The sequence below is a fragment of the Oncorhynchus masou genome, chromosome 32, assembly GCF_036934945.1.
Source record: "Oncorhynchus masou masou isolate Uvic2021 chromosome 32, UVic_Omas_1.1, whole genome shotgun sequence".
Lineage (NCBI taxonomy): Eukaryota > Metazoa > Chordata > Actinopteri > Salmoniformes > Salmonidae > Oncorhynchus > Oncorhynchus masou.
The window spans coordinates 25432765-25455840 of NC_088243.1; the positions used below are offsets into that span (position 1 = coordinate 25432765).

Consider the following 23076-nt stretch of genomic DNA (forward strand, 5'->3'; position numbering starts at 1 on the left):
AGCTAGCCGAGCCTACCAGAGAAAATGTATAGCTATAACCCCCCTGGAAGCTACATTCTTGTATGTTCTCATTCTCTCTCATTTGTGGCCCCTTTCTCCCTCTGTCCCTTCCCCCTCTTCTCTTTCTCATTATTTTTTCCTCTTTTTTTACCTCTTTCTATCTATCCCTCCCTCTCTCCAGTAAGATATTTGTCCAAGGGGACTTGCAGTGGGATATCTTCCAGGTGATCATCTCGCGCTCCACTACCCCCGACCTCATCAAGATTGGGATGAAGCTGCAGGAGTTTTTCACCCAGCAGTTTGACACAAGCAAACGAGCATTGTCCACATGGGGTCCAGTCCCCTACCTGCCCCCCAAGGCGCCGGTTATCAACATTGAGAAAGGTGCTGCAGAGCTGTGTAAGTATCCAGTATGACTGGGTTCCCGGGTTCATCAAGTAAATGGACTGGTTTCAATCTAAATGCTCATCCACTCTTTCCGTCCCTTTCCCCCTCTATTGTCATTGCACCTTCTGGATCTCTCCTTTCCTCTCTCCTAGACATGGATGCGGCCCACCATCGACACTGGCCTGGAGTTCTGAAGGTGATCGCCGGGTGCCACATCTCCCTCTTCCAGATGCCTCTTCCAGAAGACGCAGTGCAACTGGGTGGCTCCATTAGTCTTCATGGCAACCACATGACCCTGGCCTGCTTCCATGGGCCCAACTTCCGCTCCAAGTCCTGGGCCTTATTCCACCTGGAAGAGCCCAACATAGCTTTTTTGACTGAGGCTCAGAAGATATTGGAGGACGGTAAGTAAGGCTTTCAAGAGACTGAGAGGAGGGATGGGGAATTTGGATTTATTTGGGTAAAAAACTATACAACAATATGTACAGTGTCTTCCCAGAGGATAGGACTTGAGTGTTTTAATTGATACTTTTGTTTCCAAAGTGGTCCTCAATGGTAAAAATAAATCAAAAATCTAATGATCGAAAACTAAAAAGAATTATGAACAACCACATTACATTCATATAGGCATACAAACAAAGTGGCACATCATCCCTAAGCAAGTTGCCCTAAATACCTCTAACCTCAACCTATTTTCTATCCAATCAGGCTCCACTGATGAGTCCACCTACATCGTGCAGACGTTGGCTTTTAATCTGGGTCACAACACTATGGAAACCAAACCCTGCGGGGCGCTAGAGAGCCCCATGGCCACCATCACCAAAATCACCCGTCGCAGGCACGAAAACCCGCCTCACGGAGTAGCCATGGTCAAAGAGTGGTTCAACTACGTAACTGCCATGAGGAATGAGGGTAAAGGGTACTAAATACTACCAATATCAAGTTCAAGGTCTATTGTTTCCTTTGACCCAATGTTATTCAAGACCGCTGCCTCATTCTAATGTATCCTGTTCCCCAGAACTGAACCTCTTGCGCAACGTACACGCCAACAACCCAGAGAGCGGGGCGGCCGCCAAGAGTTCAAGCCTGCTCAGCAGCTTCAGCGGCTCTTCCAGCTACAACCATGAGACGGAGACAATCTTCGCCCTTCCCAGGATGCAGCTGAATTTCAGCTCCAAAAACTTTCAGGATCCTGAGGAACCCTCCTTGACTGGTAGGCTCAGTTGAGTTATACACTGAGTGTACAAAACATTGAGTTGCACCACACCCTTGCCCTCAGAACAGCCTAAATTCATCAGGGCATTGAGTCTACAAGGTGTCGAAAGAGTTCCACAGCGATGCTGGCCAATGTTGATGCCAATGCTTCCCACAGTAGTTGTGTAAAGTTGGCTGGATATCCTTTGGGTGGTGGCCTAGTCATGATACACACGGTAAACTGTTGAGTGTAAAACCCAGCATCGTTGCAGTCCTTCACACACTCAAACCGGTGTGCCTGGCACCTACTACCATACCCTGTTCAAAGGCACTTAACCCATAAGAGTCTAAGTCTGGGGGGGGTCTACTAAGCTATATGGAATTGTTTTAAGAAGGTCATCCCAATAATCATTTAGCTATTTGATTTTGAATTTTAATACCCCTTGAAAATTATGTTAGGTTTTTATTAGCCCATATTGAATAGCAGATTCACTGCATGGAACAACAGTCCCCAAAATATCTAAAGGAAGTTTGTTCTGAAGTGTCTGACCTATATCTGAGAGACACTACATGACCAAAAGTATGTGTGGACACCTGCTCATCGTACATCACGTTCCAAAATAATGGGAATTAATAATGAGTTGGTCCCCTATTTGCTACTATAACAGCCTCTACTCTTTTGGGAAGGCTTTCAACTAGATGTTGGAACATTGCTGTGGAGACTTGCTTCCATTCAGCCACGAGCATTAGTGAGGTCGGCACTAATGTTGGGCGATTAGGCCTGGCTCGCAGTCAGCGTTCTTATTCATCCCAAACGTGTTCGATTGTCATGCTGAAACAGGACAGGGCCTTCCCCAAACTGTTACCACAAAGTTGGAAGTAAAGAATTGTCTAGAATGTTATTGTATGCTGTAGTGTTAAGATTTCCCTTCACTGGAACTAAGGGGCTGAGCCCGAACCATGAAGAACATCCCCAGACCATTATTCCTCCTCCACCAGACTTTACAATTGGCACTATGCATTGGGGCAGGTAGCGTTCTCCTGGCATCCACCAAACCCAGATTCATCCGTCAGACTGCCAGATGGTGTGGCGAGATTCATCACTCCAGAGAACGCATTTCCACTGCTCCATAGTCGAATGGCAGTGAGCTTTACACCACTCCAGCTGAACCTTTGCATTGTGCATGGTGATCTTAGGCTTGTGTACAACTGCTCCTGACAAACAATAGTTGTGCTGACATTGCTTCCAGGGGCAGTTTGGAACTCGTTAGTGAGTGTTGCAACCGAGGACAGCACCCGGCGGTCCAGTTCTGTGAGCTTGTGTGGCCTACCGCTGAGCCGTTGTTGCTCCTTGACGTTTCCACTTCCCAAAAAATAACAGCACTTACAGTTGACTGGGGCAGTTCTAGCAGGGCAGAAATTTGACAAACTGACTTGTTGGAAAGGTGGTATCCTATGACGGCAACACATAGAATGTCACTGAGCTCTTCAGTAAGGCCATTCTGCTGTCAATGTTTGTCTATGGAGATTGCATGGCTTTGTGCTCAATTTTATACACCTGTCAGCAACCAGTGTGGCTGATATTGCAGAATCCACAAATTTGAAGGTGTCCACATACGTTTGTGTGTGTGTATGTGTGTGTATATCTCTCTCTCTCTCTCTCTCTCTCTCTTTTTGTTGGAAAGCAAGGTAACAACATTATTGTTTCCCGTCCGTTTCAGACTCCAACAGTAAGCCTAAGGTGGAGTGCAGCCTGGTGACTGAATTCACCGACCACATCTGTGTCACCATGGACGCAGAGCTCATCATGTTCCTGCATGACCTGGTCTCTGCCTACCTGAAGGAGAAAGAGAAGGGTGAGAGCACCTGAAATGTCAACAGCAGCAGCACACTACATTGTGCAACCTAGAACAATAAACTGTACTTTACATTAGATTAATAGTACTGAACTTTATATAGACAATAAGAGCAACAAAGGTACAACTAAAATAGAATTTCAGTTGAAGGTGCTGTTTGATTTCGGAACTAGTAGTCAAAAGAAAGGAGAACCAAGGCACTCTTTATAGTTTCTCTCCCTTCCCTGGTCTGAAGCCCTTTTCAACCCCCGGATGTTTGCCACTCGGCCTGGCCAGAAGAGCCCAACAGCCCTTAATGATGAGAACTCCACAGACAAGGAGGATGGCATCAACTACACTACGGTGGACTGGAGAGAATTCATGTGCAACACCTGGCAGCTGGAGCCCACACTCAGGTAAACCAGACCCCTTCCCCCAGACCCAAAATATGCCACTATGTAGAGACTTTTATCCAAACTAACAGTACAGTAAGTGCATACATTTGTAGTATGTGTATATGATCCCTGTGTTTGACTCCTTAACCACTCACCTGAGCATGTCAACTACTCCATAAGCCCACTTTTAGACCTATACACTAACCCTAAACCCTTTTGTCATACATCTCTGAGGTTTCTTTATTTATTTTATTTTACCTTTATTTAACCAGGCAGGTCAGTTACAAATTCTTATTTTCAATGACGGCCTAGGAACAGTGGGTTAACTGCCGGTCTTAATAATTCATTTCCACAGGCTCATCTCCTGGACGGGACGGAAGATCGATCCTGTCGGTGTGGACTACATTCTCCAGAAGCTAGGCTTCCACCACGCAAGGACTACAATTCCCAAATGGCTCCAGAGGGGAGTGATGGACCCTCTGGACAAGGTCCTCTCTGTCCTCATCAAAAAACTGGGCACGGCCCTGCAGGACGAGAAAGAGAAGAAGGAGAAGATAGGACGAGACAAGGAAGAGCACTAACACCAACATCCATACCTTCTAACACAACACTTTAAAAACTGGAGGTCAGACAGTAAATCGTCAACAAACAAAACACTGGATAACTGGAAAACACTGGATAGTTCCTTGACTTGCTGTACAGTGGATAGCGTCATAGGCACATTTACCGCTAAGCCGTGTGAATTTCAGCATAGATGTTTACTGTGGTGCATGCCACTATGGGTTTTGACAGAAAAAAGTGCACTGTTTTTATGTATATTTTGAACAAAATAGTAAGTCTTATTATTTGGCAGCTTAAAATAATAACCCTGAAAAACCCCAACATGAATTATATGATAAACATGCTTTATATGGTTGTTGTCAGAACAAACACGTTGAAGTCATCATTTATGATACTTCTTTTATGGTTCATTCCCTTTTTTCTGATGAGTGTGGGGGTTACTTCTAAATCATTGCCTTTTCTTTGTTTCCAATGGTAAAGTTGGAATGAGGAATCTCATTTTAAGTGTCAGTTTTTCTAAATTCATCCCAATGACAACCGTTTTTGGAAAATTTTCCTATGAACATAAGGTATTGGATGGTTTAAATCCACTTATATAATGTATTGTAATGCTAAACCATGGTTAATTTTTTTTTTGTATCTTAATTTAATGGGGATCAGAAATGTATAGTCTAAAACACATGTGAGCTGGGTGTATCAAGCCTGTTTTTTTAATATGTGCAATAGATCAGTGTATATAAAATTACTGTGAATTTCTTAAGTGTTGATTTCTGAATATAATAAAATCATTGCCATCCAATTTTACATCTGACTTCGTTTTCATATACAATGAGTGTACAAAACCTTATGAACACCTCTTTCCATGACCATAGATTTCACCTGGTCAGTCTATGATCCCTTATTGATGTCACCCGTTAAATCTACTTCCATCAGTGTAGATGAAGGGGAGGAGACAGGTTAAAGAAGGATTTTTAAGCCTTGAGATAATTGAGACAATAATTGGATTGTGTATGTGTGCCATTAAGGGTGAATGGGCAAGACAAAATATTTAACTGCCTTTAAACGGGGTAAGATAGTTGGTGCCAGGCGCACCGTTTGTGTCAAGAACTGCGACACTGCTGGGTTTTTCACACTCAACAGTTTCCCATGTGTATCAAGAATGGTCCACCACTCAAAGGATATCCAACCAACTTGACACAACTGTGGGAAGCATTGGAGTCAAAATGGGCCAGCATCCCTGTAGAATGCTTTCAACACCTTGTAGAGTCCATGCCCAGACGAATTGAGGCTGTTCTTAGGGCAAAAGGTTGAGTTGCAACTTAATATTAGGAAGATGTTCTTAATGTTTTGTACACTGTTATTTATCGGATTTTCTAGATTTGAGTCAAGTGACAGTTGTGTGTTCTCAACAAAGAAAAGCTTTAACCTGGTTGCTGTGTGTGCGAGCAATGGGAAGGTTACTATACTCCAGACCTCTTGTGGGTTCTGTTCAGGCTATCCTGCATATATTTTAGCTACAGTTATGCACTATGTGTAGTGAACCGTCAGTACGAATGGGAAAATCCCATTCCAAATGTGATTGGGTTATGGTGAACCAAATGTTTGTGGCCAGAAGATGGAGACCAAATGTCGCGGTTTAAGTGGAATGCAACAGGAGAAGCTATAAAAACACTTCTGCCCTGTAAAACGGCTTACCAAAATCTAAAACCGACCTTTACCTTAACTACAACCTAATTTTAACCAATTATGATTATTTTTTTATTAAGACTCTGATACAGTCCCAAAAATGTTTTGCATGTCAGCAGTTAAGTTTTCAAGATACTGGTCTTTCAAAAAGCAGTGTGACAAAATGATGTGGCAAGTGACACTGCTTTTTGACAGACCACAATATTTTTCTGAAATATTCCAAATAAAATACAAATCAAAATATTTTTTTCACAAAAGTAGTGCACTTGGCCTTTACTAGTCTTGATAGAGCCATCAGTATGCAGGCAAAACATTTATTCAGCATAGTCGGAGACTGCTGAGGAGAGCAGCCACTGGTGAGACTGCTAGAGGAGAGCAGTGAGTGAGACTGCTGAATTATTTTATTTGTTTAACCTTTTATTTATACAGTTTTTTCTCATTAAGATAACATCTCTTTTCCAAGAGAGACCTGGTCCAATAAATGGAGAGCAGCTGCTGGTGAGTTTGCTGAAGGAGAGCAGCCTGGTGTATGACCTGCTCGAGCTCAGCATGCAACACATACCCCTGACCACCGGGGGAAGCCTTCACACACATGCACACTGACCACAATTCTGAGGTGTATTAAGATCCAAGATGTCGGACCGTTGTTTTCAAGGTAATTTACTCACGTTCGCATATACTGATTCATAGACCGTCTATATTCGGGTTGTATCCGGTTTATACGGACCGACGTCACATGCACACTAGCACTCAGCAGCGACGCGAGCTGCGACGACGTCATCCAGAAACATGGCAGACATTGGATGAATATAAAATGTTCATATTTTTCGGCTATTAATTAATATCTTTGAGTGATTTACAAAAAATGGCCTCAGCTACAATTATTTGAATAATTCAATGGATGTTTTGTGCACAAAGGTGATGACTAAAGTGTCTTATTAGGAATTTTCAAATCTGACTTTTCTATGTGGCCATCTGTGGAAATTGTCTTTCTGAGCTGGGCAACAGTTAAACTGCAGTACCGAAACAAAACTGTAGGATCAGTCGAAACTATGATTCAAGAGTGGAATCCTGGCCCTTTGCAGCCTCACACACACAAACCCAAGATTAGGTAAGAGAATCTGGCAAGATGCCTAGGTTACACACACAAACAATAACAATAAAACAAAACAAAAATGTAATTGGTAAAAAAGTATATATGAACAATATTGAAACTGTCAGTCCTGACGCATTTGTGTTATTATGGGGCACCGTTATCATATATTTTCATCAGTTTATTTGAAACTGGTTACTAATATTGCACTTTAGTAACCAACGATTTCGTAAAAAAACGTTGCATTTGGGAAACCCAACCAAGATGTCTGCATTCAGAAACACACTAGTTATCTAACAGTCCACAGGACTACATTTCAAAGCAGAGCACCAAGTGTCACATCAATTAAAATCACATACAATCCCGCTTCTAAAAAACAATTATTATTTTAATCTCAAGTGAGCAGTACATCTTCCTCTCTCACTCGGTCCAATTTAATATAAAGCGTGCATAAGAGTCCCTGTAGCCAGTAGACTAGTGTGGTTTGTATCTGATACACATTAGGAAAAACATGGAGAAATAGGAGAATTGATTATAGAACAAATTACAACTGATTACCTCTCTCTCTCTCCATCTCTCTTTCCTTCACAGACCAAATTACCAGACTCCCCTTCAGCCACCCTGGGATGGTAGTCATGGCAACATAGAGGCTAATCTCCAGTGGACAGAGAAAGAGAGAGGGAGAGAATGAAAGAGTGAAGAGGCTGGTTTGTGCTTTATCCCTCTCTCATCCCCCTCTTCTTAAATCCTTATAATTGCTCCTCCCCTACCCACTATCTCTCCCATCTCCCACACCCTCTTCCTTCCTCACTCCCTCTATCTCCATCTCTTCTCCCCTCTCCTTCCTCTCTCCCTCTCTCTCTATTTCCATCTATTCTCCCCTCTCCTTCCTCTGGCAGGGCTCACACACACACACACATATGTTCTGGGTGATTAGGCTGCCTGAGCTATTGGCTTGAAGCCTGCTGAGGAAGGGAAGAGAGGGGGGTTGGTAGAGAGAGTGTATGTACAGATGTGCAGATGTTGTGTCTCGTCTTGCCGCTAGGAGGCGGAGTGTGTGTGAGTGCGTTCTGACCTGAGCTGAGCAGCGCAGAGGGCTCAAGCAGTGAGGTGGAGCGGACAGCTCATAGGCTGCTGTGGTGTATGTGTGACAGGTTGAGAGACAGGCTGGGCAAGGCTGAAACGCTACCACAGTTCCGCATAGATGAGGATTAATTCACTGGCTTTTCACACACTCATGTCTCAGCACACACACACACACGTCTCTTAGCTGGGAGATGCTGCATTACGTCATAACAAGCCACTGTCTCCCTAGATGACCGTGGTGAGTACAGCCATGTAGAAGATGCAGAGGGAGCGAGAGACTGGGAGATGAAGATTGGCTGGAGGAGGAGAGGAATAGGAACGGATTCAACCGCTGCCACTGGTCGCAAGGAGCGCCTGGTAGGAGAGGGGATAGAGTGTTTCCTAGAGAGGAGGGCGAGGAGGAAGGGAGAGAAGGAGGAGGGAGAGGGGCAGCCGCCTTCGTGCGGTGACCGGCTCTGATGGCTCCCCGGGAGAGTCAGAGACAGAAACACCGCGGCTGGGGAGGGACAGGAGGTATTTTGGAAGTGACGTGGGTTCAGAGGAGGGTGTGTTTTGGTTTGGGACGAGAGGAAAGGGGAGGAACATGGCAGCGCAGTCTGATGGAGGGGGAGAAATGGAGGAAGGAGTGGGGGAGGGGGTGTTTGATGGAGACACAGAGGAAGACTGTCAGCCTCTGGACTCTGCAGCTATCCACATCTGTCTCTGCTGTCGCTCTGCTGTCTGCTACTGGGGCTGTCGCTCCAACTGTCTGGGAAACCTGCTGGGGAAAGACACTACTGGGTGAGTGAGAGTGAGAGTGAGAGAGAGAGAGAGAGAGAGAGAGAGAGTGAGAGAGAGAGAAAGAGAGAGAGAGAGAGTGAGAGAGAGAGAGAGAGAGAGAGAGAGAGTGTGAGAGAGAGAGAGAGAGAGAGAGAGAGAGAGAGAGTCTCTGCTTTTCTCATTTTGAGCCTTTTACCATTATTAGTATGATCATTATTATAGAAGGATCGGGGGTACCGGAGTTGGAGGTGGTAGGAGTTTGAGGGAGACTCGCTGCCCACCAGAGGAGGGACTGTGGCTGGACTGTCTCTGGTTGATCCTGGCTCTCCTCGTCTTCTTCTGGGATGTGGGAACAGATCTGCTTCTCGCTGCAGACTACTATGACAGACAGGACTATCTGTGGTTTGGCCTGACTCTCTTCCTGGTGCTGGTGCCGTCGATTGTAGTTCAGATACTGAGCTTCCGCTGGTTCATCCAGGACTACAGCGGAGAGTGTCTGACCACCTGGCTGGGGACGGTGGAATGCAGCAGGGGAGGAGAGAGAGAAAAGCTGACCAGGCAAGGGCCAACTGGCCACAGGGGGGTTTATCCTGGAACAGACCGGGTCAGAGTGGCCTCAGTCTGGCTGTGGCAGATCACCATACACATTCTACAACTGGGACAGGTCTGGAGGTAAGGACAGATCACCATACACATTCTACAGCTGGGACAGGTCTGGAGGTAAGGACAGATCACCATACACATTCTACAACTGGGACAGGTCTGGAGGTAAGGACAGAGCATGCCCCCCTGTTCTCCCCTCTCTTCTTCAATCAATCAAATGTATTTTATAAAGCACTTTTTACATCAGCAGTTGTCACAAAGTGCCTATACCATATTGGGTAGGACACATTTGCCACCCAATATGTCCTACCCAATATTCAGAATAGGTTGGTTCATTCCCCCCAATAATTTCTTTAAAATACTTTTTTTTATTTTTTTATTAATTGGGTCGTGGGGCACCCAGATTGCATATGAACATATCAAAATGCAATGTCAAAATTTGTAGAATTGCAGGAAATTAGCTTTAACTGTGAACTTGGGGCACAAAAAAGTTAGCTATGCTAGCCACTTGTAGCTAGCTAGTAACTCGTCATTTCACAGGATATGTTTTTGGACGTAAGCTGTAGAGATTGGTACGAAATGCCACTTCTGTAGCCAAAATCTTATTCAGATATTTTTTTAAGCATTAAATGACCTGGTGTGATGGTGCATTGATCGGTTATACAGTTTAAAGGAACTATTTTTGTGTTTTTGCCCGAAGTCTAATTGTCCAGTGTTTCCAGATTTCTATGAAATATGACCTAGAATGAATTACAATATGAGTTTTTTTTAAATTTGGAAGGAAAATGAAGTATGCTTTTCACAGCTTTTCTGCTTTGGAATTGTGTGGGCATATACCAATCATTAAAAATGTTAATGCAAGTAGACCACTGATTGGCCAGCTCATCCTACTCAGGAGGATGATTTTTTAAAGTGTTTCTTCTCCAATTTATGCTTTGGCCACAAATACAAGTATAGGATGAGTCAACAACATCCTAGGCCGTCATTGAAAATAAGAATTTGTTCTTAACTGACTTGCCTAGTTAAATAAAGGATAAATAAATAAATAAAATTATTTGGGTATGAGTTATTAACTTTTAAAAGTGAGATTTACACTGGACAGTTACTTTAAAACTGCAAAATTCTCTGCCTCATGTCTATCACGCTCATCGAAATGAATGGACCAAGGCGCAGCGTGGTCAGCGTACATATTAGTTTATTTATAATGTCTCCAACAAAACAAGAAATAACAAACGTAACGCTACGTAGTGCTCGCAGGCCACTACACATAGACAACTACCCACAATCACAGGTAGGGAAAAAGGGCTGCCTAAGTATGATCCCCAATCAGAGACAACGATAGACAGCTGCCTCTGATTGGGAACCACACTCGGCCAGAAACAAAGAAATAAAGAACATAGAATGCCCACCCAAATCACACCCTGACCAAACCAAATAGAGACATAAAAAGGCTCTCTAAGGTCAGGACGTGACAATGTCAAAATGTGAAGAATACCATGAGATAAGCTATAAAACAGCACATTTTTGTCTCTGCCACATGGAAGGATTTGTAGAATTGCAGGAAATTTGCTTTGAAACTGCTAAATGTCCTCAGACTCATGAGAAAATGTGTAGAATAGCATTATAAAACTGCACATTTTTCTCTCTGCACCATGACAAAAGGTGTTGAAATGCAGGAAGTTAGCTGGTTTCCTAAGAATATATTTATATGTATATATTTATTTTGGGGGGGGTTGGGTGGCCTTCTACTTATCCTTCCACTTGTGCTGTGTTTTCAAAATACCCCTCCATATACCCCTCAAAATACCCCTCCATATACCCCTCAAAATACCACTCGAGAGAGGCATAATAAGTCATTTCAAACTGTGTAGAATTGCAGAGAATGCGTTTTAAAATGTCAAAAATAAAATCCGGGGTGGACCACCAGGACCACCCGTCTACTGTTCATCCCCCAATATCTACACCACAATTTTCCCCTTGGCTTATACAGATACCCGGCCTAAAACTCCAAAGAGCAAGCAATGCGGAACCACAGTGGCTAGGAACCAGGCTGTGAGCGGTGGCCAGTCCTCTTCTGGTTGTGCCTGGTGGAGATAAAAGGAGTACATGGCCATTTAGGTCATTCTCCTCACTTCTCCTCTTCTCTCCTCTGTTCTCCTCTCCCATTCTCTATTCTCTACTATCAAATGAAGTCCATGTACTAGATCACGTGTTAACCTCAACATGTTTGTACAGGTGGAGAACAAAGAAGAAAGAGTATCTGCCGCTGACACACAAACACACACAAAAAATTGCACGCACACACTGGAAGTCAGTGAAGGAGGTGATATTTAGGATGTGATTGGCTGTAAGTATTAGCTAGGCTACTCAAACCATACACTAATGGCCTATTTAATTAGCAATGAAGGGCACATATGCAGAACCAGCACTGACCTGAATAAAGCTTTTTTTTCTGTAAAAACAGTTTGAACCTATTTGGGCTCAATCGATTTCCATCTTCTCTTGTGTTTTCTCTACACTTCCACTGTCTGTGTCTGACACAGCTAGACAATTAGCTGGATAGCTAGCTAGCTAGCGGAGCTGATAGTCACAAGGCTAGTTAGCCATCAAACTGGAAAAACACTACATCAAAACATCCTGACCGGACACCAAAGGTCAAAGGCATGCCACTCCACTTGGATATCCTGTATGTACCCACTCCACGCTCCCCCTCTCTCCTTCTCTCCCTCTCTCTGTCAGACTAATCTTTCATGGCCTAGGTTCCTGAGGGAGATGTTGAGTGGGCTTAAGAGCTAGTGTGTGTGTACGTTTGTAACAATCTCCCTAATAGAGTCTTTCCCAAAGAGTGGTGTGTGTGGAATGGTTCAGTCTGATTGAGTTAGATCACTGTGAGATGGAGGGAGGGAGTAGAATTGACAGAAAAAAAGAGCTTGAACACGCAGAACAGAAGTGAAGGGGGGAGGGGAATGATGGATAGCGACATACAATTTTTTGCTAAATTAAACTCTCTGTTGTGATGCGGCATCTTGCAGGTTTATCTGGTGAAATGTGTACGTGCGTGCATGTGTTTCTACTGTATGTGACCAGTGAATTATTGATGTCGTATGAAATTAGCTCATATGATGCAGCCCAGATGGTTGTATGAGCATGTCTACGCACATGCTCACACATACACAAACACACAAGAGAAACACAGACACACCCCACAGGCACAGCCTGGGGCACTCAGTGTTTAATCTGATTCATTCTACACAAACCGTCTCTCTCACTCTCTGCCATAATTATTGACCTCTGACCCCCAGGTATATCCGTACGTTATACCTGGGTATCCAGTCCCACCGTATGAAGGAGCATAAGGAGGCACAGAGGAGGTTCTACTGGGCCATGATGTTTGAGTACGCAGACGTCAACATGCTGCGGCTACTGGAGACCTTCCTGGAGTCAGCTCCTCAACTAGTACTACAGCTCTGTATTATGATACAGCAGAACCGGGCTGAGACTCTACAGTGTACGTATACACACAGTTCACACACACACTCACTGGTCAACTGGTATTACAGCTATCAAGATGAGTCACTCCATCTCTCTCCCTAGGTATATCTAGTCTAGGCTCTCTTCTGTCTCTATCCTGGGTGTTGGCCTCGTACCACAAGCTCCTGCGCGACTCCAGAGACGACCAGCGCAGTCTGAGTTATCGCGGTGCCCTCCTCCACCTTCTCTGGCGCCTCCTCACGATCTCCTCCCGTGTTCTCTCTCTCGCCCTCTTCGCATCCCTCTTCCACCTGTACTTTGGCATCTTCGTGGTGCTCCACTGGTGTGGCATGGCCCTGTGGGTGGTGCATGGCGGAACAGACTTCTGTATGTCTCGCTGGGAGGAGGTTTTGTTTAACATGGTGGTGGGCATCGTCTACATCTTCTGTTGGTTCAACGTCAAGGAGGGACACACCAGGGGACGCATGGTGGCTTACTACTCTGTGGTACTGGCTGAGAACACACTGCTTACTGGACTGTGGTATGTAGACAGACAGATAGACAGACAGGCACACACCTACAGTATGTGTTTTATCTTCGAATAGGTGTATCTCTCATGATTGTACAGAGACAAATGTGTGTGCGTGGATATCATAACAGTTGTGTGTGTGTGCGTATGTGTTACAGGTATGTGTATCGTGACCATGAAGAGACAGACAGCTACGCGGTTCCAGCATTGTGTGGTGTCTACCTGTCCTTTACGGGTGGAGTACTGGTGATGCTTCTGTACTACGGCCTTCTTCACCCCTCACACAGACACCCCACCCCGGCATCGACCTGGTGTGATGAGCTGCTGTGGGGTAACCCCTTGCCCCCTTCAGCTCCGCCCACCCCAGCCCACCTTGCTGCCCCGTTTCACAGTGATGACATCATCGCAGAAGGCTGTCTGCCGGTGTTCCAGGTGCGTTTGGAGCCCCCCACCTCGAGGCGTTTCGAAGGTCCTCTGATAAAGATTGACATGCCCAGGAAACGTTACCCAGCCTGGGACGCTCACTACGTGGACAGACGGCTGCGAAGGACCATCAACCTACTACAGTACCTGACGCCTGCAGCCGCAGGCATACGATACAGGGACAGACCTCTGCTCTATGAACTACTGCAGTACGAGTCTTCTTTCTGACACATACACACATAGACAAACACACATATTTACAAGTGCGCACATGTAACCGATGTGAAATGGCTAGCTATTTAGTGGTGCTCGCTAGTAGTGTTCAACCGGTGACCTCATCCGCTCTGACCTAGAAGTAGTTGTTTCCCTTGCTATGCAAGGACCACAGCTTTTGTGGAGTAACAGGTAACGATGCTTTGTGGGTGATGGTTGTCCATCTGTTCAGAGGGTCCCTGGTTCGAGCTCAGGTTGGGGCAAGGAGAGGGACGGAAGCGACACTGATACACACAAATGTGACTCTTCTCTCTGTTTTTATCTCTTCATCTCTGTTTTGTATTCCTCACTCTGCTGAGAAGACTGGATGGTGACAGAAGACAGCATATCATGTTATTTTCACATCTTCATGAATAATACTAAAAGATAATATGAAATTAGAAAAAATGTGAATGTAATATAAACAGCGGCCTGAAAGCTGTCTCCTAGCTGGGAGTTTATCTATAGTTTGGTTAACTGGGAGTTTATTCTCTTTAGTTTGGTTAACTGGGTGTGTGTTCTCTTTAGTTTGGTTAACTGGGTGTTTATTCTCTATAGTTTGGTTAACTGGGTGTGTATTCTCTTTAGTTTGGTTAACTGGGTGTTTATTCTCTTTAGTTTGGTTAACTGGGTGTGTATTCTCTATAGTTTGGTTAACTGGGTGTGTGATCTCTTTAGTTTTTAACTGAATGTGTATATATTTATATGTACAGAGATGTGTGTGTGTACTGTGTGTGTCGTGCCTGATCTGTGAGTCATAGTAAATTATGTTTGCTTGTTTGTTTGCTCAGGAAGGCACAACATTACAGAACTTTAAGATAGACATGAATTGTGTAGAACAGATAAGATTTTCTGTCATGTAGAATACGGATATGTGATTCTCTTTCTGATGAACTCATCCCTGAGGTCGTCATGGTGACAGAGACCTTTACCTGACTACGTCTGACCATCCCTCCACCAATGAACACTAAGCCTTCCACCGATCAACTTTATATGGTGCAAATATATATGAATATACAGTACCAGTCAAAAGTTTGGACACACCTACTCATTCCAGGGTTTTTCTTTATTTTTTACTATTTTCTACATTGTAGAGTAATGGTGAAGAATGTCAGAACTATGAAATAACACATGGAATCATGTAGTAAAAATGTTAAACAAATCAAAATATAGTTTATATTTTAGATTCTTCAAAGTAGCCACCCTTTGCCTTGATGACAGTTTTGCACACTCTTGGCATTCTCTCAACCAGCTTCACCTGGAATGCTTTTCCAACTGTCTTGAAGGAGTTCCCACATATGCTGAGCACTTGTCTGCTTTTCCTTCACTATGCGGTCCAACTCAATTGGGTTGAGGTTGGGTGATTGTGGAGGCACATCTAATGCAGCAATCCATCACCTTCCTTCTTGGTCAAATAGCCCTTACACAGACTGGAGGTGTGTTGGGTCATTGTCCTGTTGAAAAAAATGATAGTCCCACTAAGTACAAACCAGATGGGATGGCTTATCGTTTCAGAATGCTGTAGTAGCCATGCTGGTTAAGTGTGCCTTGAATTCTAAATAAATCACTGGCAGTGTCACCAGCAAATCACCATCAAACCTCCATGTTTCATGGTTGGAACCACACATGTGGATATCATCCGTTCACCCACTCTGAGTCTCACAAAGACACGACGGTTGGAACCAAAAATCTCAAATTTGACCTAATCAGACCAAAGGACAAATTTCCACCGGTCTAATGTCTATTGCTCGTGTTTCTTGGCCCAATCAAGTCTCTTCTTATTGGTGTCCGTTAGTAGTGGTTTCTTTGCAGCAATTCGACCATGAAGGCCTGATTCACGCAGTCTCCTCTGAACAGTTGATGTTGAGATGTGTCTGTTACTTGAACTCTGTGAAGCATTTATTTGGGCTTCAACTTCTGAGGTGCAGTTAACTGTAACTTATCCTCTGTAGCAGAGGTAACACTGGGTCTTCCTTTCCTGTAGCGGTCCTCATGAGAGCCAGTTTCATCATTGTGCTTGATGGTTTTTGCGACTGCACTTGAAGAATTTCTTGACATTTTCCAGATTGACTGACCTTCATGTCTTAAAGTAATGAAGGAATGTTGTTTCTCTTTGCTTATTTGAGCTGTTCTTGCCATAATATGGACTTGGTGTTTTACCAAATAGGCCTATCCTCTGTATACCATCCCTACTTTGTCATAACACAACTGACTTTTTCAAATGTATTAAGAAGGATAGAAATTCCACAAATGAACATTCCAGGTGACATGAAGCTGGTTGAGAGAATGCCAAGAGTGTGCACAGGTGTAATCAAGCCAAAGGGTGGCTACTTTGAAGAATCTCAAATATAAAATACACTTTGATTTGTTTAACACTTTTTTGGTTATTACATGATTGCATGTGTTATGTCATAGTTTTGATTTCTTAACTATTATTCTACAATGTAGAAAATAGTAAAAAATAAAGAAAAACCCTGTAATGAGTAGGTGTGTCCAAACTTTTGATTGTTACTGTATATATGTGAACTTTATTTGGTGCAAATATAGATGAACATATATGAACTTCATATGGTGCAAATATATATTAACTTTATTTATAAAAGCAATAATACACTTGAGCGTCTGCATTTGGAGTCACAAGTGGACTCAGCATTCTACATTTGACCTTTAACCTCTCTCTGTTTCTGTTCTGGGTCAAAAGTAACAGCAGGTAAAGGGTCTGAACTTTGTAGCCAAAGTTTGAGACGCATTCGGCTCAGAGATTAGGCTGTATTGTTCCAGGTTCATATCAGAAACTAGTTTTATAAAAAATAAAGTCAGTCAGGGCATCAGGCTGAGCTGGAGCCAGCTCTTATAAGCACAGAGCAGGTTAAAGGTACACTGCAATATGACATCATCATATGGGTCAACTTCCTACTTACAGAAATCAACAGTAAAATTAATTTCTGCAGTTAACAGAAATGATGATGTCATATTGTTGAATCTACCTTTAACCAAACTTAACATGGATGTATTGTACAGGTGTGATATAGAAGTTATGACATAAGTCATTACTTCCTTTGAACTCACAGGACCCCCTTGAAAACTACATAGTTGGTTCAGCTCAAGGAGTGTAATAAATAAATATATTAGTGTTTTTATTTGGTGAGGGTTTACATTTTTCTAATGTTGATGTGTCCATGTCCCTCAGCTTGGACATATCTCTTGTTGCCCCTAGCAATATTGATTCTAGTTATGTACTGCTGATTTATGTTCTTCCATTTAGAATGTCCAAACTGAATGAGAATGATGAAAATAGTGTTTTATAGGACTTGATATTGTGTTGTTGTCCTGGGTCTGCCCCATTTCAAGCTTACACCCCCCCTCAAATTCGTGATGGTAAATGCCCATTGAAACACATTGCAAATGGACAGCCGTGCACCTGGTGATTGGAATGGGTTACCAGGAGCACATTTTTTAAAATGGTTTTGCCTTTAGGGGGAGAAAAGGGTAGGGAGCAACCCCCACCCGTGCCCATCCAATAGGGGGCACCCCTGGTCATTTGAAAAAAAAAAAGTATTTAAAAAATATTCAGGCAAGTTAACCGGCTAACTCCTTGATCTAGCTTTGTAGTATACCCCTCTGGAGGGTTCAACGTTTGACAAGCTAACTTATTGATCTTTCTTGGTGACATACCCCTCTGATGCTAATGTTTGGAGATTGTTGCACTAAAGTTGATGCTGTGATATGGATTATTACTGTAACATTACCTCCTGAAAAGACTATTAACCTGTGACAATTCAGACATACTATGAGATACCACAGAGATAGTAGTAGTATCTATAGCGATATTGGTAATAAGAGATAAGATAACCCATATTTTAAAACATGTAGTTTCATCAGAAAAATATACAAATGTTACATGAGTCAGTATCTATTTAATTTTATATCTTTGCATTTTAATACATTATAATGTGACTGAAATTAAGAATATATAAACTATTCATACCCAACATGTGTTGTTGTGTTCTTTTCTTTTTTCCTGGTGGTTCCAATGACACATACTCTTTCCCCTTCTTTTTCACACACACACACACACACACACACACACACACACACACACACACACACACACACACACACACACACACACACACACACACACACACACACACACACACACACACACACACACACACACACACACACACACACACGTCAGTTATATCCAGTGTAATGATTAATCATAGATGCGTTGCAAAATAATGATACAATGTGGACACAACATTTAGGTTTACTTTACGCTTCATATGTCAGTCAATGACAATATGAGCAGAAACACCCTGAGGACCAGTTAGTTACAGCATAGTTACAGCATATTAATCATAGTACTATGGTTACTATGGTATAGTAACCATAGTAACAGCAGATCTTTGACTTCTCTACACCGACACACACACACAGGCACACAGCCTTTCTCTGCCAACAAACACACGCGGGCACACGCACACACAGTGGCTTGACCAGAGAATCAGACAAACTGAAACTGTTTTCCTCCAATAACTTATTTTCAGATAAAGGACCTGAATCGAACAATACAGCTTGTCTGTCTCCTTTTAACACTACAGGAAACCATACAGTACCAGAGCTATAGCTTACTTCAGCACACACAGACACACACACTTCTAAATATAATCAAATTAACTGACTAACAAACAGCAGAAACATAGCTTCAGTCCTGTTTCTGACTCCACTCCCTGGCTCAGCAGTCTACAGAGTAGCTAACAAAACCCATCACTGCTGTTCAAACAATTACTACTGCTACTTCTGCAAAATAGAGGAACTCTTTAGGAATTAAACCCTTCAAAATACAAATTTACATCCCTTTACCAGAAGCTCTCCTAGCAAACATGTATTCTTCTTTATAGGATTGTCTTGCAAAAAAATTAACAGAGCATTTCTTCAAATATATAAACACGTGTTATACCATATTAGATGGTTTCTCTGTATACAGACAAATTCAAGTAACCCCAGTCTGTTTCTACAAATTGACTGTTCTCTTTAGTGTCTTATTTCTTTAGTTTTATCTATTTATGGTTCAATATGTTTATTTATAGTGTACATATTTATTTGAATACTCCATACTGTAAGTATTGTACCACAGAGAATGAGGAGTGTATAAATCTGAAATCTGACTACCGCTCTGTAACTCTTGTAAAAGAGTATGGCTGTGTCTGAAATGACACTATTCCCTATTTATTCCCATTTGAGTTCTGACTAGTTGTTGGGAGCATGGTGGTGAGCTTTGGTTTGTTGCTTGTTTTGTTGCATGGTTTGTTGTTATGATCTGTGGTTGGTCAGTATAGTCGGGCTGGGAGCTGTGAATGATTAATTTAGTTTCGCAGAGGGTCAGCATCATCAACATCATCGTCCTGTATCGAGACGTATTGGAAGGGACGAGAGGCAGACTGACGCCGTGGCCTCCACAACTTAAACAGACCTGAGAAAGAGAGAGAGAGAGAGAGAGAGAGAGAGAGAGAGAGAGAGAGAGAGATGAGAGGAAGAGAGAGAGGAGAGAGGAAGAGAGAGGGGAGAGGGGAGAGGAAGAGAAGAGAGAGAGAAGAGAGGGAGAGAGAGAAGGGTAGTACAGTCGTGGCCAAAAGTTTTGAGAAGGACAAATATTAATTTCCACAAGGTTCCACAAGTGTCATTAAATATTTTTGTCAGATGTTACTATGGAACACTGAAGTATAATTACAAGCATTTCATAAGTGTCAAAGGCTTTTATTGACAATTATACATGAAGTTGATGCAAAGAGTCAATATTTGCAGTGTTAACACTTCTTTATGAAGACCTCTGCAATCCGCCCTGGCATGCTGTCAATTAACTTCTGGGCCACATCCTGACTGATGGCAGGATCTTGCATAATCAATGCTTGGAGTTTGTCAGAATTTGTGTGTTTTCGTTTGTCCACCCGCCTCTTGAGGATTGACCACAAGTTCTCAATGGGATTAAGGTCTGGTGAGCTTCCTGGCCATGGACCCAAAATATTGATGTTTTATTCCCCGAGACACTTAGTTATCACTTTTGCATTATGGCAAGGTGCTCCATCATGCTGTAAAAGGCATTGTTCGTCACCAAACTGTTCCTGGATGGTTGGGAGAAGTTGCTCTCAGAGGATGTGTTGGTACCATTCTTTATTCATGGCTGTGTTCTTAGGCAAAATTGTGAGTGAGCCCACTGAGAGGCAACCCCACACATGAATGGTCACAGGATACTTTACTGTTGACATGACACAGGACTGATGGTAGCGCTCACCTTGTCTTCTCTGGACAAGCTTTTTTCTGGATGCCCCAAACAATCGGAAAGGGGATTCATCAGAGAAAATGACTTTATCCCAGTCCTCAGCAGTCCAATCCCTGTACATTTTGCAGAATATCAGGCTGTCCCTGATGTTTTTCCTGGAGAGAAGTGGCTTCTTTTGCTGCCCTTCTTGACACCAGGCCATCCTCCAAAAGTCTTCACCTCACTGTGCGTGCAGATGCACTCACAACTGCCTGCTGCCATTCCTGAGCAAGCTCTGTACAGGTGGTGCCCCGATCCCACAGCTGAATCAACTTTAGCGCTTACTGGACCTAGCGCTTGCTGGATTTTCTTGGGCGCCCTGAAGCCTTCTTCACAACAATTGAACCGCTCTGTAACGGTTTTCATGCGGTGAAGGAGAGTCGGACCAAAATGCAGCGTGTAGATTGCGATCCATGTTTAATGAACAAACGTAAACATGAATCAATACAAATACTACAAAACAAAGAACGTAACGAAAAACGAAACAGCCTATACTAGTGTAAACTAACACAGATACAGGAACAAGGACACTAAGGACAATCACCCACGAAACACACAAAGAATATGGCTGCCTAAATATGGTTCCCAATCAGAGACAACGATAATCACCTGACTCTGATTGAGAACCGCCTCAGGCAGCCATAGACTAACGCTAGACATCCCACAAAACCCCAAGACAAAAACACACCACAATAACCCATGTCACACCCTGGCCTGACCGAATAAATGAAGAATAAACATCATATATTTCGACCAGGGCGTGACACGCTCTCCTTGAAGTTATCGATGATCCGATAAATGGTTGATTTAGGTGCAATCTTACTGGCAGCAATATCCTTGCCTGTGAAGCCCTTAATGTGCAATGACGACGGCATGTGTTTCCTTGCAGGCAACCATGGTTGACAGAGGAAGAACAATGATTCCAAGCACCACCCTGCTTTTGAAGCTTCCAGTCTGTTATTCGAACGCAATCAGCATGACAGAGTGATCTCCAGCCTTGTCCTCGTCAACACACACACACCTATGCCAGCAGCATACCACCCTGCATACCACTGCTGGCTTGCTTCTGAAGTTAAGCAGGGTTGGTCCTGTTCAGTCCCTGGATGGGAGACCAGATGCTGCCTGAAGTGGTGTTGGAGGGCCATTAAGAGGCACTCCTTCCTCTAGTCTAAAAAATATCCCAATGCCCCAGGGCAGTGATTGGGGACATTGCCCTGTGTAGGGTGCCATCTTTTGGCTGGGACGTTAAACGGGTGTCCTGACTCTCTGAGGTCATTAAAGATCCCATGGCACTTATTGTAAGAGTAGGGGTGTTAACCCCAGGGTGTCCTGGCTTAATTCCCAATCTGGTCCTCAAACCATTGGCTCATTCTTCCCCCTCCTTTCCCCTATAACTATTCCCCAGGTCATTGCTGTAAATGAGAACGTGTTCTCAGTAATCTCACTTGGTAAAATAACGGATATAACATTTAAAACATTTTTTTTTTAAACGAGAGAATCACTGACATGATGTCAGCTGGTCCTTTTGTGGCAGGGCTGAAATGCAGTGGAAATGTTTTTGGGAGATTCAGTTCATTTGCAAGGCAAAGAGGGACTTTGCAATTAATTGCAATTCATCTGATCACTCTTCATAACATTCTGGAGTACATGCAAATTGCCATCATACAAACTGAGGCAGCAGACTTTGTGAAAATTCATATTTGTGCCATTCTCAAAACTTTTGGCCATGATTGTAGTGCTCATTTAAATGTCCTGTCTTTCGGCTATAGTAAAAACAACATATTTCAATAGAAACATGATAATAATGTAATGCATGTAATACAAACAATAAGGCAGACTGACCTGTGAGTGTGGTGAGAACCAGCAGTACCCCCACCACCAGTCCCACCATTAGGGGGGTGTCGACACAGCCCTCCCCAGCCAGGAAGCAGCGTGCCTGGGACAGAGATCAGTTGTTTGGCGCCAGTGGCAGCCCCAGCAGCTGACACATTAACCAGAATCTCCTTTAACTAGTCATAAACTGTGTGTATAGCTCCATTGGGTATGATAGCAGCAGGGGTTAGGTCTACTACTGAGTAGTTGTCAGGGTGATGACATTTGTCCAGTCTGATGATGCGATCTGTGTAATACTAGGCCATTCCCTGGTCGCTGGTGACGATGATGTTGACACGCCCTCACAACCCCAACCGCTTCAGCTCTGACAGCAGCAGACCCACGTTGTCATCTACCTGTTAACACACACATACTCGTACAGTAAAAAAAATAAAAAATCAGCAGAACTGAGCACAATATAATGCAATGTAATATTGTCCATGTTTGAGTTGATCAATTTTGTTGAGTCGATGACCAATGTTGGTCACTGCCATTCAAAGTGTGTTGCAGTATGTGGATAAAAATTGTCAGACTTGTGCCACATTACGACTGCCTGAGCTTTACAATAACCATGTGATCAAACATCATTACGTGAGTCGACTGCA

The 23076-nt window shown here is 43.3% G+C and overlaps 2 protein-coding genes across 3 annotated transcripts in view; both read left to right on the forward strand.

Moving 5' to 3' along the window:
* Positions 1-5176, forward strand: part of LOC135525763 (bridge-like lipid transfer protein family member 1) — a 93014-nt gene extending 87838 nt beyond the window's left edge. The window contains 7 exon segments of the mRNA XM_064953584.1: positions 182-399; positions 540-791; positions 1096-1299; positions 1406-1600; positions 3303-3437; positions 3673-3832; positions 4167-5176. Of these exon segments, the coding sequence (XP_064809656.1) occupies positions 182-399; positions 540-791; positions 1096-1299; positions 1406-1600; positions 3303-3437; positions 3673-3832; positions 4167-4392 (1390 nt within the window). The 3' untranslated portion in view covers positions 4393-5176.
* Positions 5177-6673: 1497 nt separating this feature from the next.
* LOC135525764 (XK-related protein 6-like) lies at positions 6674-15397 on the forward strand. Of its 2 annotated transcripts, XM_064953586.1 has the most exons (7): positions 6674-6713; positions 7743-7858; positions 8467-9017; positions 9219-9668; positions 12902-13107; positions 13194-13611; positions 13758-15397. In XM_064953586.1, the coding sequence occupies exons 3-7, from the start codon at positions 8821-8823 to the stop codon at positions 14248-14250; spliced, it is 1764 nt and encodes a 587-aa protein (XP_064809658.1). In that variant the 5' UTR covers positions 6674-6713; positions 7743-7858; positions 8467-8820; the 3' UTR covers positions 14251-15397. The 2 variants fall into 2 exon arrangements, with proteins under 2 accessions (XP_064809658.1, XP_064809657.1); XM_064953585.1 differs by having other exon boundaries at positions 7743-9017.
* Positions 15398-23076: the final 7679 nt, after the last annotated feature.